This window comes from Mustelus asterias, unplaced genomic scaffold, assembly GCF_964213995.1.
Source record: "Mustelus asterias unplaced genomic scaffold, sMusAst1.hap1.1 HAP1_SCAFFOLD_971, whole genome shotgun sequence".
NCBI classification, from domain to species: Eukaryota; Metazoa; Chordata; class Chondrichthyes; order Carcharhiniformes; family Triakidae; genus Mustelus; species Mustelus asterias.
This window is the reverse complement of record NW_027590917.1, coordinates 1-27,411: the sequence shown is the minus strand read 5'-3', so window position 1 is coordinate 27,411 and position 27,411 is coordinate 1. Positions and strand designations below refer to the sequence as shown.

General features: G+C 46.9%; 1 protein-coding gene across 1 annotated transcript; it reads left to right on the top strand.

Annotated features, from left to right (window-relative positions):
- Window positions 1–167: 167 nt before the first annotated feature.
- Window positions 168–27,299, top strand: LOC144487677 (ADP-ribosylation factor-binding protein GGA3-like; the record flags this gene model as incomplete). Its single annotated transcript, XM_078205759.1, is given in 16 exon segments — window positions 168–225; window positions 3,014–3,098; window positions 3,922–3,997; window positions 4,506–4,604; window positions 5,914–6,037; window positions 7,044–7,147; window positions 7,784–7,864; window positions 9,961–10,098; window positions 11,846–11,927; window positions 13,943–14,059; window positions 20,930–21,148; window positions 22,076–22,146; window positions 22,433–22,797; window positions 24,179–24,354; window positions 27,129–27,244; window positions 27,246–27,299. Coding segments are annotated over 16 exon segments (1,941 nt in total), but the record flags the coding sequence as incomplete, so codon positions are not given.
- Between the last annotated feature and the right edge of the window lie 112 nt (window positions 27,300–27,411).

The following is a 27,411-nucleotide window of genomic DNA, read 5'->3' as shown; positions in this document are numbered from 1 at the left end:
CTCTAACTCCAGACACCCCCATCTCTTGTCTCCCTCATCCCTAGACCCTCCCCTCTAAGCACTGACATTGCCTCAGTGTTAACCCTCTGACACCTGACCCCCACACCAGCCCCGCCCCCTCTCCTCAGTAAAGTCTCGCGATATCTCTCAAACACCCGGCAACCGCGAGATTCCCCGAGATTTGGGACAACATGGCGGAGGGGGAGAGCCTGGAGTCCTGGCTGAGTGAGTGCGGAGGGAGAGGGGAGTGTGCACAGAGCAGCGAGGACAGGGCTGTCAGTGATTAACACTGGGGTACAGTGCTCCTGGGGACAGGTCTGTCACTGCCATAGCACTGGGGCAGGCAGCTCTCACTGTATAATACTGGCATACAGTACTGATGGAGACAGGTCTGTTAATGTATAAACACTGGGATACAGTAGTGATGGTTATTGGCCTGTCACTGTGTGACATTGGGGTACAGTACTGGTACGGACGGATATTTCACTGTGTTACACTGGCATACAGCAGTGAGGGAACTGATCTCTCACTGTATAACATTGGGTTGCAGCACTGGTGGTGACAGGTCTGTCTGTTACTATATAACACTGGTGTATAGTAACAGTGGATAGATATGTCACTGTGTAACATGGGGTACAGTACTGGGGGCGACAGATCTGTCACTTTAACACTGGGGTACTGTAGCGGAGGGGAAAGATCTGTCACTTTAACACTGGGGTACAGTACTGGAGGGTAGATATGTCACTTTAACACTGGGGTACAGCATTGGTGGAGACAGATCTGTCACTTTAACACTGGATTACAGTATTGGAGGGCAGATATGTCACGATATAAACCCAGGGCACTATTCCTTTTTATTGTTCTTTCTATTGGATTTGGATGTTGCTTGTTTGGCCATAATTTATTGCCCACCCCTATTGCTCTTGATAAGGTGCCGGTGAGTTATCTCCTTGAACTGCTGTAGTCGATGTTGTATAGGTTGACTCACAGTGTTGTTAGGGAAGGAATTCCAGGTTTTTGACCCACTGACAGTGGAGGAACGTGATATAGTTCCAAGACAGATGGTGTGTGGCTCAGAGAGGAACTTGCAGGTGATTATGTTGACCGTACATTGATGTGGTGCGTATGTCACTTGCCACTTGTCAGGCCAAACCTGGATATAGTCAAGGTATGTTGCATTTGGACTATTCGCTGTTTGCTGCCTTTATCCTTCTAGGTGGTAGAAGTCACAGGTTTGGAAGGTGCTGTCATAGAAGCCTTGATAAGAACAGGTCTGTTGCTATACAGCACTGGGGTGCAAAGCTGGTGGGACAGGCCTGTCACGGTGTAACAATGCATAACAGTGCATCTTGTGATGGTACACCTTGTTGCCGTGGTGTTTCGGTGGTGGAGGGAGTGAATGGAAATCAAACAGGCTGCATTGTCCTGGATTGTGTCAGGTTTATTGAGTATTGTTGGAGCTGCAATCTTCCAGGCAAGGGGAGAGTATTCCAAAGCAGTCCTGACTAATGCCTTGTAGATGGTGGACAAGCTTTGGGAGTCAGGAGGTGAGTTTTATACTCTGTAAAAATTCCTATACTCTGATCTGCTCTTGTAGCCACAGTATTTATATGGTATGTTTTGTTCAGTTGTGGGTTAATGGTAATCCCCAGGATTTTGGCAATTGGGGATTCAGCTATAGTGGTGCCATTGAATCTCAAGGAGAGCTGATTAGATTTTCTCTTGCTGGAGGTGGTCATTACCTGGCAGTTGTGTGACATGAGTTTTACTTATCAGCCCAAGTCTGGCTGTTATCCAGATCTTGCTGCATTTGGACACAGCCTACTCAGTAGCTGAGGAGTCATGAGTGGTGTGATCAGCAAATATCCCCACTTCTGACCTTATGATGGAAGGAAAGTCATTGTTGAAACAGCTGAAGGTGGTTGAGCCTCGGACACTATCCTGAAGAATTTTTTCAGTGATGCCCTGAAACTGAGATGATTGATCTCCAACAACCATCTTTCTTTGTGCTAGTTATGATTCCAACCAGTGGAGAGTTCCCATTGACTTAAATTTGCGAGGGCTCCTTGATGCCATACTCGGTCAATTGCTGCCTTGATGTCTCTTCTCACTTCTGGAGTTCGGCTATTTGTTCATGTTTGGACCTAGGCTGTAATGAGGTCAGTGAGCAAAGTGACTCTAATGGAACCCAAACTGAGCATCAGTGAGCAGGCTATTGCTGAGTATGTTAGTTGATTGCACTGTTGACAACCCCTTCCACCACCTTGCTGATGATCGAGAGTAGACTATTGGCGGTAATTGACTGTGTTGGATCTGTCCTGCTTTCAGTGAACAGAATATAGCTGGACAATTTTCCACGTTGTTGGTTAGATGCTAGTGTTGTGGTTGTGCTGGAATGTCTTGGCTAGGGGCCTGGCAAACTCTGGAGCACAAGCCTTCAGTTCAATTGCCAAAATATTGTCAGGGCCCATAACCTTTTGTGTCCAGTACCTTCAGCTGTTTTTTGATATCACATGGAGTGAATCAAATTGACTGAAGACTGGCATCTGTGATGCTGAGGACCTCATGAGGAAGCCATCGTAGATTATCCACTCGGCACTTCTGGCTGAAGGTGGCTGCAAATGTACTAATCTTGGAGTTTGTGTCCTCTGGGTTTCTTACCCAGAACAAGCATCACTACATTATTGTGGAAATGTAGATATTAATTACACCATATCTGACGCACAGGATTGAAGCCTGAGAGTGAATTGTGGTTTATTTTTCTGTACTGAAGCAGTGTGAATAACATGTCTGGTACAAAAACCGAAAATGTTGCAAACATTCAGTGTCCGTGGAGGAAGTGCATGATAATGTTTCTAATATTGAACCTCAAACTGGAATGTTTTGAGTTTGTTCACACACAAAAATGATTATTTGTGGTCAATTACCCAGTGCTGGGTGGTTAAAGTACTCTCCAGTACCTGTCGGGTAACTCGGAGTACGATAATTGTTCACACCTCTTCTGTCCCTACAGATAAAGCCACTAATCCTGCAAATCGACAGGAAGATTGGGAGTACATCATCGGCTTCTGTGACCAAGTCAACAAGGAGCTAGAAGGGTGTGTACACAAATGTTTCAGTGTTGTACAATATTTTTATCCAACGGTTTTATTTATTGCAGATAAAAAAAGTGATTTGCCACCCTTTAGAGTTTAGGAGTGATTTAAACTGTGTAACAACAAAGGAGTTTAATGATTTGCAGACTTTTCTTACCATGGCAAGATTCAGCTGCAGGAATCTATGCGCAGGAACATGTTGCTGCCCAGTTTCTGGAAGAAACATTTGCCTTTACTGTCTCACTGTGCAGTGTAGTTGCTGATCAATGATGGTGATGGGGAACACAATGCATCAGGTTTACCCAAATACAGACACTTACAATAAACACATCAGCACCTCCCTACTGTTAATGTGCATTGGGTAGTTGTTGGAAGGAGTGAGAAACATGGCCTCCTCCACTTGACCTGTTAACACCAGCAGTATGCAGGTACTGAGCAATGTTTATCCATAGCACTGTCTTGGGATCCTGGCATCAATTTAAATTTACTATTAAAATCACTAATGCAGGAGACTGAACCGGCTCCCTGTCCGCCCCTGGGCCACACAGATTCCCTGCCCGCCCCCGGACCACACGAGCTCCCTGCACACCTCAGGCGGTGGGGGAGGAATCTCACTGTATGTTGCAGGCTGAGAAGGGTCTCTGTCTGTTCCGGGAGACCCCACTGTCTTTGATTCTGATTGGACATGTTCCTCACGTTTGGGATAGATATGCAGAATCCACTCTAGGATGGACCCTCCTTGGCTTTGGGAAAGAGTCATGCCTACATTCTGCTAGTGAAAAGGTAATCGTTTTGTGTTATTTCAGCCTTTCATTTCTCTTACCAGGCCACAGATTGCTGTCAGGCTGCTGGCTCATAAAATCCAGTCTCCTCAGGAGTGGGAGGCAGTGCAAACCCTTACAGTGAGTATTGGATTCTACATCCAGTCTGCACTTCAGTGTTTTGTAATGTATCCGCATTGTGTGAGAGTGGAGGAACAGGGTACTCACTGCTGGGAGCACACTCTTTGTACATTGCAGACTCCACATCACAGCACAGTTCAGACCCTCTCTTACGGGAGTGAAAATGTCAGGGCTTAGTTTCACTGGGCCTGCAGCAGGCCCAATTGCATTGTCGTGCCAGTGGTGAATTGAGAAAACCGCCTCAGCACTTTCCTGGGGCTGGATGTCAATATAAGACTATCCCTATACAGCTAATTGTGAGCCTGCACTTCAGTAACAGCTGTTGTAAAGCCAGTCTCTTGCTTGGGGACCTGAGAGAGGTTCCATAGAAAGTCAGGAAGTGTTACATTCTCCATGTCCACACCTGTAAACATTAGCACCTTTTGTTGTTGTGATGTTGAATGCTGTGCAGCAGCTGATGTGCAACCGGCATCCTGTGCAGTGATGCTACCATTTTTGTTGAATCTAGGTGTTAGAAGCTTGTATGAAGAATTGTGGACGGAGATTTCACAATGAAGTTGGAAAGTTCCGATTCCTGAATGAACTAATCAAAGTGGTTTCCCCGAAGGTGAGTTTCCCAGCACCTGTGTGCAACATATTGACACTCAGAGAGGCAGTGAGCAACAGAGTGTGTCACAGCTTCAGACAAATGACTGGCACACACTCATCAATGAGGCGGCACAGTGGTTAACACTGCTGCCTCACAGCACCAGGGACCTGGGTTTGATTCCTTGCTTGGGTCACTGTCTGTGTGGAGTTTGCACATTTTCCCTGTGTTTGCGTGGGTTTCCTCCGGCTGCTCCAGTTTCCTCCTGCAGTCCAAAGATGTGTGGGTTAGGTGGATTGGCCATGCTAAATTGCCCCTTAGTTTCAGGTGGACTAGCTAGCGTAAATGCATGGGGTTCGGTAGGTGGGACTATGGTCAGTCCAGACTCGATGGGCTGAATGGCCTCCTTCTGCACAGTAGGGTTCTATGTCTAATACTTGTAACAAGTGGTAATGCTCTCTGCAAAGATTTGTATTAATTGAATGTAAGTTGAAGATTTCAGTAACTTTGAGCCAGAAAGAGCATTCTGGAGATTAAATGCATCACTGTCAGGAAAGGGAGAAACGGGGAAGAGGTGGTAGTGTTAATAAAGGAGAACACTGCAGTGCTGGAGAAAGAGGATGTCCCAGAGGGGTCAACACAGCATCAATTTGCCTTCGAGCTAAGGAACAAAAGAAAGGTACAGTTACATTGCTTGGTGCAGACTATAGGCCGTCAACTAGTGGGAAGGATCAAATCCACAAGCAAATTACAAAGATGTGTGAAATTTATAGAATAGAAAAAATGGGGAAATTATTTGAATATGGACTGGGATAGTGTAAAGGACAAGAGTTCTTAAGATTGTGTTCAGGAGAATTTTCTACAGCAGCATGTGTTCTTTTCTAAGAATGCTGATATCCTCATGACATCTTCCATTCCTTACCACTTGAATATAGGAGATTGAGGGCTGATCTGATTGAGGTATTTAAAATGTTAACTGGATTCAGTTGGATAGATATGGAAGAACAATTTCCTCTGGCTGGGGAAATCAAAACCAAGGGGGCACCATCTTAAAATTAGTGCTGGATCATTTAGGGGTGAATTTGGGAAGCACATCTTCGTACAAAGGGTAGTGGGCATGTGGAACTCTGTCCCGCAGTGGATTCTGGGGCTCAGTTGGAGCTTCCAAGATGGACATTGAGTAAGAGTATTGAGGGTTATGGAGCAAAGGCAGGTGAATGGGATTAAGGTACAGATCAATCATGATCTCACCAAATGACAGACCAGGCCTGAATGGCGGCCTCCTGTTCCTGTGTTCATTTTATTTCATTTTAATTTCTTTCTTTTTCAGTATTTAGGAGACAGAGTATCTGAAAAGGTCAAAACAAAAGTGATTGAATTGCTGTACAGCTGGACAGTCGCTCTCCCAGAGGAAATCAAAATCAAAGATGCTTACCAGATGTTAAAGAAACAAGGTGTGAAGAGTTTGTCCTGAAACCGGTGTCATTCTCCATGTTAAAGAAATGAAATTGTATTAATTGAATATAAGTTGAAGATTTCCGTAATTAAGAGCCAGAAAGAGCATTCTGGAGATTAAATGCTTTGCTGTCAGGAAAGGGAGAAACGGGGAAGGGGTGGTAGTGTTAATAAAGGAGAACACTGCAGTGCTGGAGAAAGAGGATGTCCCAGAGGGGTCAACACAGCATCAATTTGCCTAAAGCTAAGGAACAAAAGAAAGGTACAGTTACATTGCTCGGTGCAGACTATAGGCCGTCAACTAGTGGGAAGGATCAAATCCACAAGCAAATTACAAAGATGTGTGAAATTTATAGAATAGAAAAAATGGGTATATGGATAGGGTACTTGGTAAAAGATTTGGCTGAGGTTTGCTGTACCAGTCTGTAGGTATGAAGCCAGGGACTTGCTTTCCAGAGTCAGTGTCCCTTTACTTCAGTGCCCTTTATTCTTGGTGTTGAAACATTGACCATTACTGGGATTGGGATCCATGGCCGGAATCAACCCTCTCCCAACTTGCCCAGTGGCCAGTATTCATACATGGTCCTTGATGACATGTCATATGGGAGGCATCAATACCCGATCCAATTCTGACACGCTTTCTCAGGAGTCACTGAATACCGTCAGGCAGGACAAATTTCTTGAGACTTGCTCTCCCCAAGCCCAGCTCGGTCACACACTCCGGTTACCAGCAGAGTCTGTCTGACTTGTTGGTTCTACAGCAGCAGGTCTGTCGGCACCTAAAAGGAGAGGTCAGTGTTTTGGGCGGGCTTTGTGGAAGCAGTCTGTACAAAGGACCTCCACCTGAGAGACTGGTGTGTGGGGATCGGTCTCCCTCTTTACCATGTTGCATTGCTGCAGTATTTTCTGTCTGTGCTGCGCTGTTTATTGGTGAACTCTGAGTGAATAGACTGATGAATAGTTTTGTGATGAATATGAATCTGATGTCTTGCAATTTTCTTTCAGGTATTTTGCAACATGATCCACAGATTCCAGTTGATAGGACCCTGATTCCCTCGCCCCCAACTCATCCTAAAAACGCAGTATTTGAAGACAATGAAAAATCGAAGGTAGGAGCAGAGCATCATCTGACTGGTGACCAACATCCCCACATATCAACATCAACCAAAGGAAAAAGCCCTTCCCATTCCTCAAATCCCTGATCAAGTTGCCAAATCATCAGTAGGAAAGATAGTATCTATAGGTGGATGTTGACAAAAGTTTCACATCAGGGATCTGAGTTTAAAAATTCAGCTCGGACTGGGCGGGGGAGGGGGATGCTGTCCTGGAGGGTCCAAGGGGGGTACTGCCCCAGAGGGACCGGGGGCGGGGGGGGTACTGTCCCAGAGGGAGCGAGGGTAGGGGGAAGGGGTTTTTGTCCCGGAGGGACCGATATGGGGGGGTACTGTCCCGGAAGGTCTGAGGGTCGGGATACAGTCCCGGAGGGTTTGGGGGGGTACTGTCCCAGAGGGTCTGAGGGGGATACTGTCTGTACAGATCCCGCAGGATGTCAGCCGTGGCTTCTTGACTCCAGCTGTTTGGTGCGTTCAATTGATTCTATAACTTGGAGTGCTCAGTGTTAAAAGTGGTCTGTGAAATTGGAAAATTCAGACTCTGGAAGTGGTTTGCTGTCCTGTGCAATGCTCTTGTGTAATAGACCTTAATGTGAACTTAAAATGAACGTGCACATTTTTGTATTATCCCAGTTATTAGCCAGGTTACTGAAGAGCAAAAACCCAGAGGACCTTCAAGAAGCCAACAAATTGATTAAGAATATGGTGAAAGAGGTAAGGAAGTAAGACAGGCAGAAAACTGTTCATGCAATAGGACATGAGATGTGAAATATATTACTTGGGGAGCAGGGGAGGGAGAAAAAATTCAAGTTAAGAGGCAGCAGAGAATTGCATGGATTCCTGGAAGGAAAGGTTAAAGATGAGAAAATAGTTTGTGGTTAGGACAGCAAAGTGAGTAAGTGGAGATGGGGACATAATGAAAAAGTGGGTAGATGGGGATTTTGATTTGATTTATTATTATCGCATGTATTAGTACGCAATGAAAAGTATTGTTTCTTGTGAACTATATAGACAAAGCATGCTGTACATAGAGAAGGAAAGGAGAGAGTGCAGAATGTGTTACAGTCATAGCTAGGGTGTAGAGAAAGATCAACTTAATGCGAGGTAGGTCTGCTCAAATGTCTGATGGCAGCAGGGAAGAAGCTGTTCTTGAGTCGGTTGGTACATGTCCTCAGACTTTCGTATCTTTTTCCCGATGGAAGAAGGTGGAAGAGAGAATGTCCGGGGTGCGTGGAGTCTCTGATTGTGCTGGCTGCTTTTCCAAGGCAGCGGGAAGTGTAGACAGAGTCAATAGGTGGGAGGCTGGTTTGCGTGATAGACTGGGCTTCGTTCACGACCCTTTGTAGTTCCTTGCGGTTCTTGGGCAGAGCAGGAGCCATACCAAGCTGTGATACAACCAGAAAGAATGCTTTCTATGGTGCATCTGTAAAACTTGGTGAGAGTCGTAGCAGACATGCCGAATTTCCTTCGCCTCCTGAGAAGGTGGAGGCATTGATGAGCTTTCTTAACGATAGCGTTGGCATGGAGGGACCAGGACAGGTTGTTGATGATCTGACGCCTAGAAACTTGAAGCTCTCAACCACTTCCACTTCGTCCCCGCTGATGTAGCCAGGGGCATGTCCTCCGCTATGCTTCCTGAAGTCGATGACTATCTCCTAACATGAGTAAATAGAGAATTAGGATGTGGGCAGCAGAGTTTTGGATGACCTTGAGTTTACAGAGGGTGGAAGCTGGGTGAAGGCTGTGCTAGAATAGCCAAGGTAAAGAAGGCCAAATGAGGGTTTCAGCAACGGTTGAGCTGAACCAAGGGCAGATGGTGGTGCCAGGTGGGCTATGTGGAGAGGATATTGGGTCAGAAACTCATCTCAGAGTTAAATAGGACACAAAGAATGTGAGCAGTGTGGTTCAGCCTCAGTTCACAGCAATGGGGATTAAATTGATAGCTAAAGAGCGGAGCTTGTGGCAGAATCTGAAAATGTTGGCTTCAATCCTCCCAATATTTAGTTGGAGGAAATTTTAGCTCATCCAGTAGTGGGTTTTGGACAAGCAGACTGGAAATTAGTCAAGGAGTTGAGAGGTAGTAGTGAGGTGGAGCTGGGTGTGGTGAGTGTTAATGTGGAACTGAACTGTTTTGTAGATAATGTCACTGAGGGACAGCATGTAGATGAGAAATAGGAGGGGGCCAAGGATAGATCCTTGAGGGATACCAAAGGTAATGTTGTGAGAGCAGGAAGAGAAACCATTGCAAGTGATTCTCTGGCAGCAATTAGATAAGAATGGAACTAGGCAAGAGCAGTCCCACCCAGAGGGATGACAATGGAGAGGTGTTGGAGGAAGATGGTGTGGTCAACCGTGTCAAAGGCTACAGACAGGTCAAGGAGGCAAAGGTTACCTTTGTCACAGTTACATAGGATGTCATTTGTGACTTTGGGGGCAAGGATGAGGGGTGGAATAGAAAGATTCGCTGTGGTTCAAAGAGGGGAAGAATATGGTCAGTACCCTGCATCTAACCCTGTCCTCTTCTGCCGGGGGAGTATTTGATAGGTACAGTGTAGAGAGAGTTTTATTCTGTACCTAACTTGTGCTGTACCTGCCCTGGGAGCGTTTGATGGGGACAAATGGAGGAAGCTTTACTCTAGCCCAATAATCGCAACAAATTATTGTATTATTTGGACAAAATGTACAAATATCATGAGTTATCCCTGGCTGATTGTTGGTCTTTGCTTTAAGCAGCATTGTTAAGTGTGTTTACAGTATAGCAGAGTAGAGGCTGTGAATGCTCAGATTTCCTTTTGCTGTACCTTCCACAGGATGAAGCCCGAATGCAGAAAATAACAAAGCGTTTGAACACTCTGGAGGAGGTGAACAATAATGTGCGTCTGTTGAATGAAATGTTGGCTCATTACAGCAAGGAGGAGTCAACAGAAGGAGACAAAGAGCTGATGACGGTAATCCTGACCCCACCCCACCCCAAAATCTACCTGGTGCTTTATTTCTCATATTTAATCTGGAATTCCAATGCTCACCCCATCAGGCACGCTCTCCGACCCACATGCACAAAGTCGCTTCTAGAGAGACCCAGGCATATGCACATGTGCAGGTAAACCCAGCGCACGCCTGCACAGACAGACAGACGCACACACGTACATAAAGGCAAGCGCGCATACACATAGCCATCCCAAAAGAATGAATGTCAGCAGAAAGGACAAAAAGGATCATGCTTGAACCTTTCATCCACGGATACACCTTCCAGGAGTCAGAAATAGTGATCAGAAGTAGGAACCATGGCTCTTTTACAATGTTTTCATCTATGAGGCCAATTCTAGCAATCCTACTGCTGTCTGGCTAACATGAGCAAATAGCAGAAACTTAGGCATTGATCTTTGTTCTGTGCAGTCAGTTGCTTGTTGCCATTACCATCCTAGGCTTGTTAATTTGATGGGCTAAATAGCCTGTGTATAAGTTGTTTTGACTCTTTTAACTTGAGTGCTCAGACAGATTATGAAGATCTCCATTTTCCTAATATTTCTGTAGCCGTCTATCTGCTCAACTGGATAAAAGCAAATTACTGCAGATGCTGGAATTTGAAACCAAAAGAGAAAATGCTGGAAAATCTCAGCAGGTCTGGCAGCATCTGTAAGGAGAGAAAGGAGCTGACATTTCGAGTCCAGATGACCCTTTGTCAAAGCTTTGACAAAGCGTTTGAACGCTTCTTTCTCCCTCCCTTTCAAATCTGAGATAATGATTGAAAAACCCTCCATCATCTAGGCTACATCGTCCGAAAATTCAAGTTCTGCATGTACATTGATGGCACCTAACTCCATTTCACTGACACCTTGCTCGATCCCTCCACTGCCGTTTGACTGTTTAGCCAACATCCAATATTCAATGAGCCGAAATGCCCACAAGTCAAACGTTGGTAAGGCTGAAATCTTTGCCTCCTCCATTCCCTGCAACCTAGTGACTGAGGCAGAATCAAACCATTTGAAAGCTTGGTGTCATATTCAATCCTGAAATGAGCTTCTGACCATACAATCCTTTCCATCACCAGGATGGATCAATTCCACCTCACCCTACTCTGTCCTGCTGCAGCTCATCAGCTGCTGAAACCCTCATCTGTGTTTTTATTACCGTTAGACTTGACTATTCTAATGCACGACAGGCGAGTATCTCATCTGTTATGTTTCATTAATTTTAACTAATCCAGTGCTCAACTGCCCGTATCCTAACTCGCACCAAATCCTATTCATCCACTCTGTGCCTCAGTCCCAATCCCGCAATGTCTCCAGTAATTTGTGGTCCTCAATGTTAAGTTGTTCCATGGCCTATTCTATCCTCTTTATCCCTGTAACTTCCTCCATCCCCTCTGAGCTCTCCGTTCCGCCGCCGATTCGGGTATTTTATGATGTCTCACTGGTTTTTCATCACCATTAGCAGTTGTGCTACATCCGGAATTTCATCCTAACCGTCCCTCCCTCGACTCAAAACATCCTTCTTCAATCAAAACCTTTGGTCACCCCTCCTAAATGTTTCTTTCTTGGGCTCCATGTCTATCTTTTGTCTGAGTATGCCTCTGCGAAGCAAGTTGGGTTGGTTTTCAATATTAAAAGCACTACTTTAATGCATGCAGTTGTACAGAGGGTGCAGTGAGCTTCTGTCGAGGAAGGTGACATTGGAAACTCTGCTGCTTTTCAGGAGTTGTACGACCGATGTGAGAAGATGAGACGGACGTTGTTCAAACTTGCGAGTGAGACCGAGGACAATGACAACAGCTTAGGTAGGGTCATGAAGCTTTCTCTTCAGACTGTGAAAAGATTGGATCTGATAATCCCACACCCTCATTATCTACACTTCTCCACTTAAAAGTGTTGACTCTTACTCAAGTTCTTTTCGTCCTCTCCTGCACCTCGCCCAGGCACTGTTCTTCAGCTGAGATGCAAATGTCAGCAAGCTTCTGCATCATTGGAGGGGCATCACAATTTTATCACCGTTTGATGGCCATGCACACTTTTCACAAATGATCGGTGAATATCAAACCCCATCCATCCCCCACCCCATACAGACTGACTCGTGCGCACAAACTTGCCCACCCACTTGCGCACACCTGCTCACACACATCAGCTTGCACACACCTGCTCGTACACGCTCACTTGCAGCCACATACATGTCCGTCCACATTCGTATGCATGCATATTTGCTGTCCACACACTCGTGCCCATACATGCGCAACCGCTCACCCACAAATGCTTTCTTGCATGGCTACTCCAGCACGCACAACCATGTGCAAGAATTGACACCCATTCTCACACCCATGCACACTATCCAGAAATCCTGAGGCCAATTACAAAACTCATCCAACAGAAAAGGCTGGAAAATCTCAGCAGGTCTGGCAGCATCTGTGGAGAGAGAATAGAGCCAACGTTTCAAGTCAGGATGTCTCTTCATCAGCTGAGCTCTGACGAAGGGTCATTCTGACTCTAAACATTTGGCTCTATTCTCTCTCCACAGATGCTGCCAGACCTGCTGAGATTTTCCAGCACTTTCTGTTTTTGTTTCAGATTCCAGCATCCGCAGTATTTTGCTTTTCAAAACTCAGCCCGCTGCTTTGATTGCAGCCCAGCTCACATCGGGTCAACCTGAGTCATTCTAACTCAGTTACACACTGATTTTACATTCCAAACCTTCAGGAGGCTGATGTGTTTGTCCAAGGTCTAAGGTCCATGAGCAAAGTAAATCCAGACATTTCACAGAAAGCATTGATGCAATGTTCAGGAATTGTCTGCTTATGCAACATAAAATTCACCCCTCTGTGACCTCTCAATGGAAGGTCAAGAGGTCCGAATGGCCTGTTGAGAGTAAACCTGAAATGTTCCATCATCATAGAATTCTACAGTGCAGAAGGAGGCCATTCGGCCATCGTGTCTGCACAGACTCTCCGACAGAGCATCTTACCTACGCTCAACCCCTGCCCCGTTCTCTTAATGCCATGCAATTACCCTGCTAATCCCCTTAACTTATACATCTTGGGACACTAAGGGGCAGTTTAGCATGGCCAATCCACCCAACTTGCACAGCTTTAGACTGTGGGAGGAAACCCAAGCAGACACAAGGAGAACGTGCAAACTCCACATGGTCACCTAAGGCGGGAATCAAACCCGGGTCCCTCACGCTGTGAGGCAGCAGTGCTAACTACTGAGCCACCATGCCACCCCACCAATAGCACCAGCAGCCTCCATAACGTATCCCAGGAGCTGTCATTCAGATGTGGGCAAAGGTAGTAATGGCATCTTCAGAAGAGTGCAAAAAGAACAAGTGACAGATGGTCCAGTCGGGAGTGGGTGGAGGGTTTTTGCATTGGGACAAGAAATGTTTGGAATTTTTTAAAAAAGGTCAAGATGGAGAAGAATGTCACAGTCTAAAGTCGTAGAACTCAATGTTGAGTCCTGAGGACTGTAATATGCTTAATCGGAAGATGGGGTGCTGCAAGAGACAGATATCCAAATCATAAGGGATAACTATGGTAACCCCCAACAGTTATATTCCGGTTCCAGTAGCTAGCTACAGGAGAGTGGGTCAACTCTTAGGAGGTCAGACTGCTGACAGCAATAGACGGCAGTAAGCACAGGCAGTGGTCCCACAGCCGACCCTGACACTTGAACACAACTAAGTTATGACATTTAGGAACAGTAAAGTTTGTGTTTCAAATTGTTACTAATTAAAAAATCTTCAATCTTGTGCAACGCCTGATTGGATTCGTGGTTGATCTATAATGGTTTTACCACTTTATTTCAGGTGACATTTTACGAGCGAGCGATGATCTTTCCCGTGCAATAAACTCCTACAAAAAGATTGTTCAAGGACAGGCTGTAAACGGGGACCTTGACTTGCCTGAACCTCCAAGGCCATCAGGTAACTTGTGTTATGGACCTGAGGGTGGGTTAATTTGAACACCTCAGATTTCTCTTCCCACCACCCGCCCGTAAACAGGGAAGGTGCTTTGATTTGTTTCCCTCTTTATAAGCAATGGCGTATTTCCCAGCCCTTTGGCTTTTCTACGATGCAATTTTCTATTAATAACTCCACATCAAACTCGAGATAGGATGAACTCAAAGGATTACTTTATTTGCACACACTCAAAACACAAACGTAGTGTCACAGCATCACCTCCACAGACAGTGAAGCGAGGAATAGAGAAAAGAAGGTCCAGGGACTTAAATTGCCGAGACATTTAAAAGAAGGTTAGCAGATGATCCATTGCCTTCTGGCCAGCCTGAGTTATTAAATGCAGATGGCCCTTGTACGGCTCTCTTTGAATTTGGGCTGTATAGTCCACAGATAGTGACTCCTCAGAGATAACGAGGTGCAGGTTTTCCCAAAACTACCAAGTACCTTTTTTTATTTGGGTGGAGTGGGGAGGGGTCACAGACAGACATAGGTTCAACTATATTAAAGGTCTTTATATAGAGTCATAGAGGTTTACAGTATGGAAACAGGACCTTCGGCCCAACTTGTCCATGCTGCCCAGTTTTTACCATTAAGCTAGTCCCATTGTCCATGTTTGGCCCATATCCCTCAATACCCATCTTACCCATGTAACTGTCTAAATGCTTTTTAAAAGACAAAATTGTACCAGCCTCTATTATTACCTCTGGCAGCTTGTTCCAGACACTCACCAACCTCTGTGTGAAAAAATTGCCCCTCTGGATCCTTTTGTATCTCTCCCTTCTCACCTTAAACCTATGCCCTCTAATTTTAGACTCCCCTACCTTTGGGAAAAGATGTTGACTACCTTATCTATGCCCCTCATTATTTTATAAACCTCTACAAGATCACCCCTAAGCCTCCTACGCTCCAGGGAGAAAGGTCCCAGTCTATCCAGCCTCTCCTTATAACTCAAACAATCAAGTCCCCGTGGCATCCTAGTAAATCTTTTCTGCACTCTTTCTAGTTTAATAATATCCTTTCTATAATAGGGTGACCACTGTACACAGTATTCCAAGTGTGGGCTTACCAATGTCTTGTACAACTTCAACAAGACATCCCAACTCCTGTATTCAATGTTCTGACCAATGAAAGCAAACGTGCTGAATGCCTTCTTCACCTTGTCCACTTGTGACTCCACTCTCGAGGAGCTATGAGCCTTTATCCCTAGATCTCTTTGCTCTATAACTCTCCCCAACGCCCTATTGCTAACTGAGTAAGTCCTGCCCTGGTTCAATCTACCAGAATGCATCACCTCACATTTATCTTAATTAAACTCCATCTGCCATTCATCAGCCCACTGGCCCAATTGATCAAGATCCCGTTGCAATCCTAGATAACCTTCTTCACTGTCCACTACGCCGCCAATCTTGGTGTCATCTGCAAACTTACTAACCATGCCTCCTAAATTCTCATCTAAATCATTAATATAAATGACAAATAACAGTGGACCCAGCACCGATCCCTGAAGCACACCGCTGGTCACAGGTCTCCAGTTTGAAAAATAACCCCTATAACCACCCTTTGTCTTCTGTCATCAAGACAATTTTGTATCCAATTGGCTACCTCACCCTGGATCCCGTGAGATTTAACCTTATGCAACAACCTACCATGTGGTACCTTGTCAAAAGCCTTGCTAACGTCCATTTAGACGTCGACTGCACTGCCCTCATCTACCCCTTCAAAAAACTCAATCAAATTCGTGAGACTTGATTTTCCACTCACAAAACCATATTGACTGTCCCTAATCGGTCCTTGCCTCTCTAAATGCCTGTAGATCCTGTCTCTCAGAATACCTTCTAACAAATTACCCACTAGAGACATTAGACTCACTGGCCTGTAGTTCTCAGGCTTTTCCCTGCAGCCCTTCTTAAACAAAGGCATTACATTTTCCCTCCTCCAGCCTTCAGACACCTCACCTGTGGCTATCGATGATTTAAATATCTCTGCTACGGGACCTGCAATTTCCTCCCTAGCCTTCCACAATGTCTTTGGAATACACTTCATCAGGTCCTGGGGATTTATCTACCTTGATGCGCTTTAAGACTTCCAGCACCACCACCTCTGTGTTATGTACACTCCTCAATGTTAGAATGTAACCAATGGTAACATTGGATCTGTTATAATGTGTTCAATGATAACATGCTGTGAGGGTCAGCTGGTCAGCCGATCAACTATGTAACCAATGACAAACTGATGTGATAGTCAGCTGACCAGTTGACTCCGTATAAGTAAGAAGCAGTTGGAAATTGTGGGGAGCTTGGCCCAGGGTGAGGCCTCAAGTGTTGGAGTAATGAAGTTTCTTCATTAAACCATTTCCTTTGATTTTATCAGTTTGAGTAAATTTTGTTTTATTTTATTGTCTGCAACTGAAGAGTTCCTTCTGCTGGATGAACATTAAAACATCACTATTTATTTCCCCAAGTTCCCTAACATCCATGCCTTTCTCAAGAGTAAATACTGATGAGAAATATTCATTTAGGATCTCACCCATCTCTTGTGGATCCGCACATAGATGACCTTGTTGATCCTTAAGAGGCCCTATTCTCTCCATAGTTACTCTTTTGCCCTTTTTAGAAAGGATTCTCCTTTGCCTTATCTGCCAAAGCAATCTCGTGTCCCTTTTTGCCCTCCTGATTTCTCTCTTAACTCTACTCCGACACTCTCTATACTTTTCAAGGGATCCGCTTGATCCCAGCTGCCTATGCATGTCATATGCCTCCTTCTTGGTGACCAGGGCCTCAATATCCCAAGCCATCCAGGATTCCCTGCTTCTACCAGCCTTGCCCTTCACTCCAAAAGGAATGCACTTACCCTGAACTCTGGTTAACACACTTTTGAAAGCCTCCCACTTGCCAGACGTCCCTTTGCCTGCCAACAGACTCCCCCAATTAACTTTTGAAAGTTCCTGTCTAATACCATCAAAATTGGCCTTGCCCCAATTTTAAAATTTTAACTTTTGGGCCAGACCTATCGTTCTCTATAGCATCTTAAAACTAATGGAATTATGTTCTTTGTTCGATTTAAATTTTAGAAATAGCAATGCACATATCGATATTTAGCATAAAGATATAGTGTGAGATCTTAGTCCCTCATACTTGTTCAATACCCAGTGAAACTGATCTAGGGTCCTCTTCCTTACCCACTGGTCTTGGGGTCTGCAGGCAGCACCTGGCACAACTGATAATGCAGAGGGCAGAAGTATATTTTGTAAACTGGTTGAAACCACAGGCGTTTTTCATCTGGCCGCATTCTGAATAATGTTCTTTCATTCTCAGTACAGTAAATAACGCTCTCACCTCTGAGTTAAAATAAAGAACAAAGAACAATACAGCACAGGAACAGGCCCTTCGGCCCTCCAAGCCCGCGCTGCTCCCTGGTCCAAACTAGACCATTCTTTTGTATCCCTCCATTCCCACTCCATTCATGTGGCTATCTAGATAAGTCTTAAACGTTCCCAGTGTGCCCGCCTCCACCACCTTGCCTGGCAGCGCATTCCAGGCCCCCACCACCCTCTGTGTAAAATATGTCCTTCTGATATCCGTGTTAAACCTCCCCCCCTCACCTTGAACCTATGACCCCTCGTGAACCTCACCACCGACCTGGGAAAAAGCTTCCCACCATTCACCCTATCTTTGCCTTTCATAATTTTATACACCTCTATTAGGTCTCCCCTCATCCTCCGCCTTTCCAGTGAGAACAACCCCAGTTTACCCAATCTCTCCTCATAACTAAGCCCCTCCATACCAGGCAACATCCTGGTAAACCTCCTCTGCACTCTCTCTAAAGCCTCCACGTCCTTCTGGTAGTGTGGCGACCAGAACTGGACGCAGTATTCCAAATGCGGCCGAACCAACATTCTATACATTTGCAACATCAGACCCCAACTTTTATACTCTATGCTCCGTCCTATAAAGGCAAGCATGCCATATGCCTTCTTCACCACCTTCTCCACCTGTGACGTCACCTTCAAGGATCTGTGGACTTGCACACCCAGGTCCCTCTGCGTATCTACACCCTTTATGGTTCTGCCATTTATCGTATAGCTCCCCCCTACATTAGCTCTACCAAAATGCATCACTTCGCATTTATCAGGATTGAACTCCATCTGCCTTTTCTTTGCCCAAATCTCCAGCCTATCTATATCCATCTGTAGCCTCTGACAATGTTCCTCACTATCTGCAAGTCCAGCCAATTTCGTGTCATCTGCAAACTTACTGATCACCCCAGTTACACCTTCTTCCAGATCGTTTATATAAATCATAAACAGCAGAGGTCCCAATACAGAGCCCTGCGGAACACCACTAGTCACAGGCCTCCAGCCAGAAAAAGACCTCGTCAACCATTCCAGTCACTTCTTCAAAAACTCCACCAGGTTAGTGAGGCATGACCTCCCTCTCACAAAACCATGCTGACTATCGTTAATTAGTTTATTCCTTTCTAAATGCGCATACATCCTATCTCTAAGAATCCTCTCCAACAACTTCCCTACCACGGATGTCAAGCTCACCGACCTATAATTTCCCGGGTTATCCTTCCTACCCTTCTTAAATAACGGGACAACATTAGCTATCCTCCAATCCTCTGGGACCTCACCTGCGTCCAGTGACGAGACAAAGATTTGCATCAGAGGCCCAGCGATTTCATCTCTCGTCTCCCTGAGCAGCCTTGGATAGATTCCATCAGGCCCTGGGGATTTGTTAGTCTTTATATTCTCTAAAAAACCTAACACTTCCTCCCTTGTAATGGAGATTTTCTCTAACGGTTCAACACTCCCCTCCGAGACACTCCCAGTCAACACATCCCTCTCCTTTGTGAATACCGACACAAAGTATTCATTTAGGATCTCCCCTACTTCTTTGGCTCTAAGCATAATTTCCCACTTTTGTCCCTGAGAGGTCCGATTTCTTCCCTGACAACCCTTTTGTTCCTAACGTATGAATAAAATGCCTTGGGATTCTCCTTAATCCTGTCTGCCAAGGACATTTCGTGACCCCTTTTTGCCCTTCTAATTCCTCGTTTGAGTTCTTTCCTACTTGCTTTGTATTCCTCCAGAGCTCCCTCCGTTTTTAGCTGCCTGGACCTAACGTACACCTCTCTTTTTTCTTTTTGACCAGTCCCTCAATTTCCCTGGTTATCCACGGTTCTCGAATCCTACCCTTCCTATCCTTCCTTTTTACAGGCACATGCCTGTCCTGCAGCCCTAACAACTGTTCCTTAAAAGACTCCCACATGCCAGATGTGGATTTACCCTCAAACAGCCTCTCCCAATCAACAGCTGCCAATTTCTGCCTAATCCCACTAAAGTTAGCCTTCCCCCAATTCAACACCTTACCCTTGGGTCACCACTCATCCTTTTCCATCGCTATCCTAAAGCTAACAGAATTGTGGTCACTATTTGCCACATGTTCCCCTACCGAAATTTTGAAGACCTGACCGGGCTCATTCCCCAGTACTAGGTCCAGTATAGCCCCCTCTCTAGTCGGGCTATCTACATATTGTTCCAAAGAACCTTCCTGTACACATTTTACAAATTCCTCCCCATTCAGAGTCCCAGCTCTAAGCGATTTCCAGTCGATACCAGGGAAATTGAAGTCACCCACTACAACAACCCTATTTTTCCTGCACCTATCCATTATCTCCTGTCATAACCGTTCTTCCACTTCCCTTGGGCTGTTGGGGGGCCTGTAGTATACCCCCAACATAGTGACTGCGCCCGTCCTGTTTCTGAGCTCCATCCACAGTGACTCGTTACACGACCCCTCTGAATTGTCCTCCCTCTGCACCGCTGTAATATGTTCTCTAACTAATACTGCTACTCCCCCACCTCTTTTGGCGCCTTATCTGTCTCACCTAAAACACTTGTACCCCGGAATATTCAGCTGCCAGCCCTGTCCCTCTTTCAACCAAGTCTCTGTCACCGCAACCACATCCAAATTCCTTGTGAGCATTCAGGCCTTAAGTTGGTCTGTCTTACCTGCTACGCTCCTTGCATTGAAGTAGATGCACTCCAGACCTCCAGGCCCAGTGAGGTCATCCTCCCCCAGAGTGCTCTTCTTCTTTGCCAGCCTTGTCCTGGCCGCAAGCTCATCCCCAGCCTCTACACTTGTAGACCTAATTTTTTGATCCCCACCCCCCTGCCATATTAGTTTAAACCCACCCGAACTGCACTAGCAAAACTCCCAGCCAGGATATTCGTGCCCTTCCAATTTAGTTGTGACCCGTCCTTCTTGTACAGGTGCCATCCTCTCTTGAAAACTTCCCAATGATCCAGGAAAATGAAGCCCTCCCTCCTGGACCAGTCCTTTAGCCAAGCGTTCAATTGTACTAACTCCCTATTCCTAGCCTCACTGGCACGAGGCATTGGGAGCAGCCCAGATATTGCCACCCTGGAGGCCCTACGTTTTAGCCTATTTCCCAACTCCCTGAATTGCTCTTGTAGGATCCCCCTGCTCTTCCTATCTACGTCATTTGCACCAATGTGTACAACGAAATATTATGAGTTCAAGTCCCAGTCCAGAGGCTTGAGCCCATAATCCAAACATTATTGCAGTGCTGAACTGCAGTTGTATAGTCCAGCCTTGGGCAATATCTATACCCTAGGGATTATTGATCTATCTATGCATGACCTTTTCCTTCTCACATAGCTGTGAGCAGAAGAAGGAGTAAGCAGTTGGCTGGTAAAGTAACTTTTAAATTAATATTTTAAAATCGAACAGATAAAGCAGCATTTTAAAGTTCGCGTGAGCTGTCTGTTGTGCTGCTTTGATGAACTGACCACCTGTTTGTGTCTTGCAGTCAGTAGTGAAGCCAGTAACACAGAAACATTGATCGACCTGGCAGGGTTGGATGTCCCATCAGTAAAGACCAATCCCACTGCAGCACCAGTATTCCCCATCATCCCCCCTCCTCCACATGTCTCCAACGATCCCGGTTCCCGATCAGCCGCTCTGTCAAACGTGGCCAAGCAACCTCCCAGTTCAATTGGACTACTGGATGTGGAGCTGCTTTCACTGGGTAATGTACAGTGTCTTGTATTCCGCACGCTCATAGATGTGAATGATCCTCAGCCTGTTCGAGCCTCAGCAACAAGGGTTTACCTGAGAGCTCAATAGTTGTGTGTAATATCATCAAGAGGGAATTAAGTTGCAGCAATGGGCTGAAATCCTGGATTGAGTTCAGAAATACTGAGGAGCGTACACTGTAGTGGGAGTCCAATGCAGAGTAAAGCTCCCTTGCCTTTGTCCCTGGCATTAGTTTGACAAATTTCCATTGGTGGGTGTAACAGCTTCCATATTGTGCAACTAGTATTGATACCAGGTCCACTGTAGCTAGGGGTGTTAGAGGCTGAAATTCTCCTCTGAGCTCTGGCCTGACATCCACCTACACCTTGGGTAAGGCATTGATTGTGCATTGATTTAATTCAGCACACAGGCCAGTCGCATGCTGTCTGTCAACACAGCCTGTATTTGATCCTGTTTCCCAGAGCTGAAAGATCGATATCTGACCCATTGCACTATGCCACTACCCTGCCTGTCATTCCTTGCCAATTCCTCTCCTAAGTCTGATAACCTGAGACTGGATGGTCCCCTGTGCCACCAAGGTTATCAGTCTGAGATGCTGCATTGAGTCTGGCGAAGGATGCAGGGTTGGTCCTGATCATCACCCAGTAACTGCTGGCTCTGTCAGGTCAGACCAGGACTGAGTTGGCCTTCGGACACTGCACTCACTGCGGGGCACACTGGACCATCACAGCTACTCTAGCCCGGCTGGGCATGAGAGCGGGGCCTTCCCTCTGGGATGGGGGTTGGATTTGGGGGTGGGGTTTGGGAGTGGTTATGCAAAGTGAGGTGTAGGTGTGGATGGGTCATTTCTGAAGTGAATTCTGCATTGAATCGTGTCAGCATTCCGACCCGAAAATTAATTCTGTTTGTGCCTGTTCAGGGCTGAATGATCCTCCATCAAACTCCGAGATTGACAAAGACTCTGGAGGATCCCTGTGGAACAGTTTTCAGGTACAGCAGTGTGCTCTGCAAGACCCTCCCCAACCCTCTTCTCCCCAATTCCCCCTCCCCTTTCTGACCCTCCCCCATTCCCACTTTCCCTGGCCCCACCACCTCCTGACCTCGGACTCTCCTCTTACTGTCATTACCCTTCTCTGTGGCCTCCACCCTCCCCATTCTTTGGCTCTGGGATGTTCTGGCTACTTTCACCACCCCAGGCCTGGTGTGTAACCCTGATGGATGTTTTGGTGCTGTTTCCTGCTGCTGTGTCTCCAGTAACAGCTTTTTTCTGTTCCAGGCTGAACCCATTGCTCTCAACCCCTTCACAGGGCCATCAGCTGCTGATGGGCAGGTTTCCTCGATGACGCCTCTGTTACCGTCGGTCCCTCGGACATTAAGCCAGTCCAAAGCTCAGCATCTCCTACCGTTCCCAGGGGTCTCCCTGGTTCCACACACACCAGCCATTCCTCAGCTGTTGAACACGGCCCCCACTATTTCCAGTGTGCCTCAGCCTAACCTGGCCTCCATGTTGCAGCCGCATTCCCTTGGCTCCAGGATTCCAGGTGCCCCACTGCATTCCAATCCCTGCATCCAACAGACGCTCAGCAACAACTTCCGTGAGCTGGATATGCTTGGTCAGAAGGTTATCGGAGAGGTCAAAGGGTACGTCAGTGTCCACTGAAGCGCTTTTTGGTGCTTTTTTTAATCCTCCACATATGTGTATTTTGTAGATGTGGAAGAAGTGATGAGAAAGCAGGGATGAGGGAGGGACAAGGGTGAATGGGGGAGTCGTGAGGGGGATGGGGGGTCGTGAGGGGGATGGGGGTTCGTGAGGTGGATGGGGGTTCGTGAGGGGGATGGGGGTTCGTGAGGGGGATGGGGAGGCCGTGAGGGGGATGGGGAGGCCGTGAGGGGGATGGGGGGGTCGTGAGGAGGATGGGGGGGTCGTGAGGGGGATGGGGGTTCGTGAGGGGGATGGGGAGGTCGTGAGGGGGATGGGGGGGTCGTGAGGGGGGTGGGAAGTCGTGAGGAGGGATGGGAGGTCGTGAGGGGGATGGGGGGGTCGTGAGGGGGATGGGGGGGTCGTGAGGGGGATGGGGGGGTCGTGAAGGGGATGGGGGGGTCATGAGGGGGATGGGGGGTCGTGAGGGGGGTGGGGAGTCGTGAGGGGGATGGGGAGGTCGTGAGGGGGATGGGGAGGTCGTGAGGGGGATGGGGGAGTTCGTGAGGGGAATGGGGGGTCGTGAGGGGGATGGGGAGTCGTGAGGGGGATGGGGAGGTCGTGAGGGGGATGGGGGGGTTCGTGAGGGGGATGGGGGGGTTCGTGAGGGGGATGGGGGGGTTCGTGAGGGGGATGGGGGGGTTCGTGAGGGGAATGGGGGGTTCGTGAGGGGAATGGGGGGTCGTGGAGGGGAATGGGGGGTCGTGGGGGGGATGGGGGGTTCGTGAGGGGGATGTGGGGTTCGTGAGGGGGATGTGGGGTCGTGAGGGGGATGGGGGGGTCGTGAGGGGGATGGGGGGGTCGTGAGGAGGATGGGGGAGTCGTGAGGGGGGATGGGGGGGTCGTGAGGGGGGATGGGGGGTCGTGAGGGGGGATCGGGGGGTCGTGAGGGGGGATGGGGAGGCCGTGATGGGGATGAGAGGTCGTGAGGGGGTGAGGTGATATGGAGGGAAGGGGTTCAATGGGGAGCGGGTGAAGGTGGGATTGAGGTAAGGTTGGATGGAGAGGGGCTGAAGGCAGAGGGAGTGAAGATGGAGGTAATGGAAGGATAGGGATGGTTAGAGGGGGAAGAGGTGAATAGGTGGGGGGTAGGGTGGAGGGGAGTAGTGGGGGGGAGGGGGTGAATGGTGGAAGGGTGTGCATGAGGAGGATGAGGGTCTTTGGTAGCCAAAGTTGATTCTGTTTTTAAATGACCCCATTTAATCTGATTATCCTGTCTGAACAAGGTGGTATTTTGGGGGGTAATGACTCTGGTAAAGGCCAGAATGTGAGTTGAACATTCTATCACAAGGTAAATAACCCTGCTTTTATTTCTGATTCTAGTGTGACAGGCATTGTCTCTGGGGCACCAATGGGCAGTGGGTACAGTACCCCTTCTGCAGCACCTGGCAGCCCTCTGTTCCGCTCACTCTCCCCTCAGCCATCCAGTCCTCTTCGAAGTGCTTTTCCAGACATGTCGCTCAGCAATGTGACAGTTCCTCTGGAGATGATTAAACCAAGTGAGTATCTTCAGCCTCTGTGCAAGACAGGCTTTGGATTGGACCGTGTTCACTCGAAACCTTCTGTGTAATGACCATGTTAGAAAGCTGGAGACTTTCCTGCACTCACTGCTCCTCCAATCGGATCCCCTCTTTCCCACTCTGTGCAGGTACCCACTATTTTGAGATTGAAGTTTATCGCTCAACTCCCCTCCCCACTCTCCCTCCCCACCCCTCAGCATACCACTTCATGATTTGTAGTTGTCTGCAACCTCTTTATTTCAATGTCTGGGCCATTAATGATTGCTGGACAACCTTATGCACGTAGACCTCAGAGTGAGTCTTGGATGGGTGTGCTGGAATCAGCAGCACAGGAATACCAGTCAGGGAGGAAAACTCATTGAATAATATTGGAAATGTTTTTATCAAACCTTTTATTTGTGTGAATCTTATAAGGAATGGAAAACTTTATCTTTCACCCAACCATCAGACACTCCCAGGGCTCATACAGCATGTGGTTAGATACTGTTGTGTATGTGGCATCTGTCTCTTTAAGACAGTAAGAAGTATAACAACACCAGGTTAAAGTCCAACAGGTTTATTTGGTAGCAAAAGCCACACAAGCTTTCGGAGCTCTAGAGCTTTTGCTACCAAATAAACCTGTTGGACTTTAACCTGGTGTTGTTAAACTTCTTACTGTGTTTACCCCAGTCCAACGCCGGCATCTCCACATCTTTAAGACAGCACAGCAGAAGAGGGTCACCTGACTTGATGGACCAAAGGGAACTGACAGTGAGTGACCACCCCAGAGGGTGAAGTCCTCTCTCGGGGAGAAATCATCTCGCAGCCATGTAGTTAACATCATAAAGACTGGAGCACAACTCCAGAGCAGCCTAGAGCTGCAACTCCTGTACCGAGCTTCTCTTATCAATAAATACCTTTTGTCCCTAACAAAGTCTGAAATCTCTTGACAACGATAGAAGTGCCACAACATAACAGATGGAGCGTAATTCTCCTATTCTGTCCTATCAAAAACTCCCAGATAGATACATCGCAGGGTTAGATACAGAGTAAAGCTCCCTCTAAATTGTCCCCATCAAACACTCCCAGGGCACGTACACCATGGGGTTAGATACAGAGTAAAACTCTCTCCACTCTGTCCCATCAGACACTCCAGGGTAGGTGCATCGTGGAGTTAGATACAGGGTAAATCTAATTCTACACTGTCCTGTCAGAATGCTTCAGCAGCAATCCCAGAGTGGCTCAACTGTAAATGTGGGAGATTTACCCACGGAACCCATTCCTGAATAAAAAGGGACATGCATGCTTATTTGGGACAGATGAGTGCCATGAGCCCTTGTGTTACTATACCTGTTTGAAACCAAAATAACAAGCTTTCTGAATGATTCTCAAATTAAGAAATTGCCAACAAAATCCCACTTTGCAGCTTCTACGGGGAGGAGGAGATAGCGTAGTGATATTGTCACTGGACGAATAATCCAGAGACCCAGGGTAATGCTCGAGGGGCGGGGGCCCAAGTTCGAATCATAGAATCTCTATAGTGCAGAAAGAGACCATTTGGCCCATTGAGTCTGCGCCGACAGCAATCCCACCCAGGCCCCATCCTGTAACCCCACCTATTTACCCCAGCTAGTCCCCCTGGCTCTAAGGGGCAATTCATCTAACCCGCACATATTTGGACTGTGGGAGGAAACTGGAGCACCCGGAGGAAACCCACGCAGACACGGGGAGAACATGCAAAATCCACACAATCACTCAAGGCTGGAATCGAACCCTGGTCTCTGGTTCTGTGAGGCAGCACTGCTACCGACTGTGCCACCGTGCTGCCCATCTATGGCAGATGGTGAAATTTGAATTTAATAAAAATCTGGAATTAAAAGTTTAATGGTAACCATGAAATCATTGTCGATTGTTGTGAAAACCCATCGGGTTCACTAATATCCTGAAGGGAAAAGTATCTGCATCCTTTACCTGATCTGGCTTACATGTGACTCCAGATCTACAGCAACGTGGTTGACTCTTAAGTGCCTCTGAAATGGCCTTGCACTCAGTTCAAGGGCAATTTAGGGATGGAACGAATTTAAAAAAACTTTAACACAAATCTAAACCAGTGCAAATTACCAACAAACAATATAACAAAGCGTCGACACAACAATGATACCTTTTCCCCAATCACAAGCAACAGGTACAGACTCTGCAGACATTTCAAAAAAATTACAGATTTTCCTTACTCTACTGCACCCGGTTAAATGTCATCATACTTTTCTCTTGCATTAAAACTGTCCAAGGGAATGAACTTTACCTTTGATAATTTTTTCCTTCCTCTTTGCCTGACTTGGTCTGCACTGAATTAGTCTTTACCGAGGGCCTACAGATTCAGCACTCCTCATGGACGAAGCAAGTTCGTACAGGGTTTCTGTTCCTGACAGCTATCCAGCATTGCCTGCCTGGCAGGATCCAGCTTGGCTACGATGCCTTCTATGGTTCAACAATCTGCCACTATTTACAATATTCAGGTTGACAGATCGAGAGGTGATATTAGGAAATGTTTTTTACAGCAAGTTGTAACCTGGAAGATGCTGCCTGAAAGGGAGGTTGAAACAGATTCCGTAAGAACTCTCAAAGGGGGGAATTGGATAAACACTTGGAGGGAAACGTTTGCAGCGATATGCGGGGAAAGCAGAGGGTTGGTTAACTCTTTCAAAGGGCCATGATGGGCTGAACAACCTCCTCCTGTACGATGTGATTTAGTGACTACAGCATGTGTGTTGCAGGTAGTGTTCTCCCTGTGACTGCGTACGACAAGAATGGTTTCAGGATCCTGCTGCACTTTGCGAAGGACTGCCCTCCAGCAAGGCCGGATGTGCTTGTGATTGTCATCTCCATGATCAGGCACCTCACCCCTGCCCATTACCAATGTGGTACTGCAGGCAGCTGTACCCAAGGTAAGAGACCCAAACTCTTCACCAATCTCTAAGATTAACAGGCGCAGCATCTGCATTCACATAGGGACTTCCACCATCCTCACTAACAATCCAAAGCTTCACAGCAACCAAT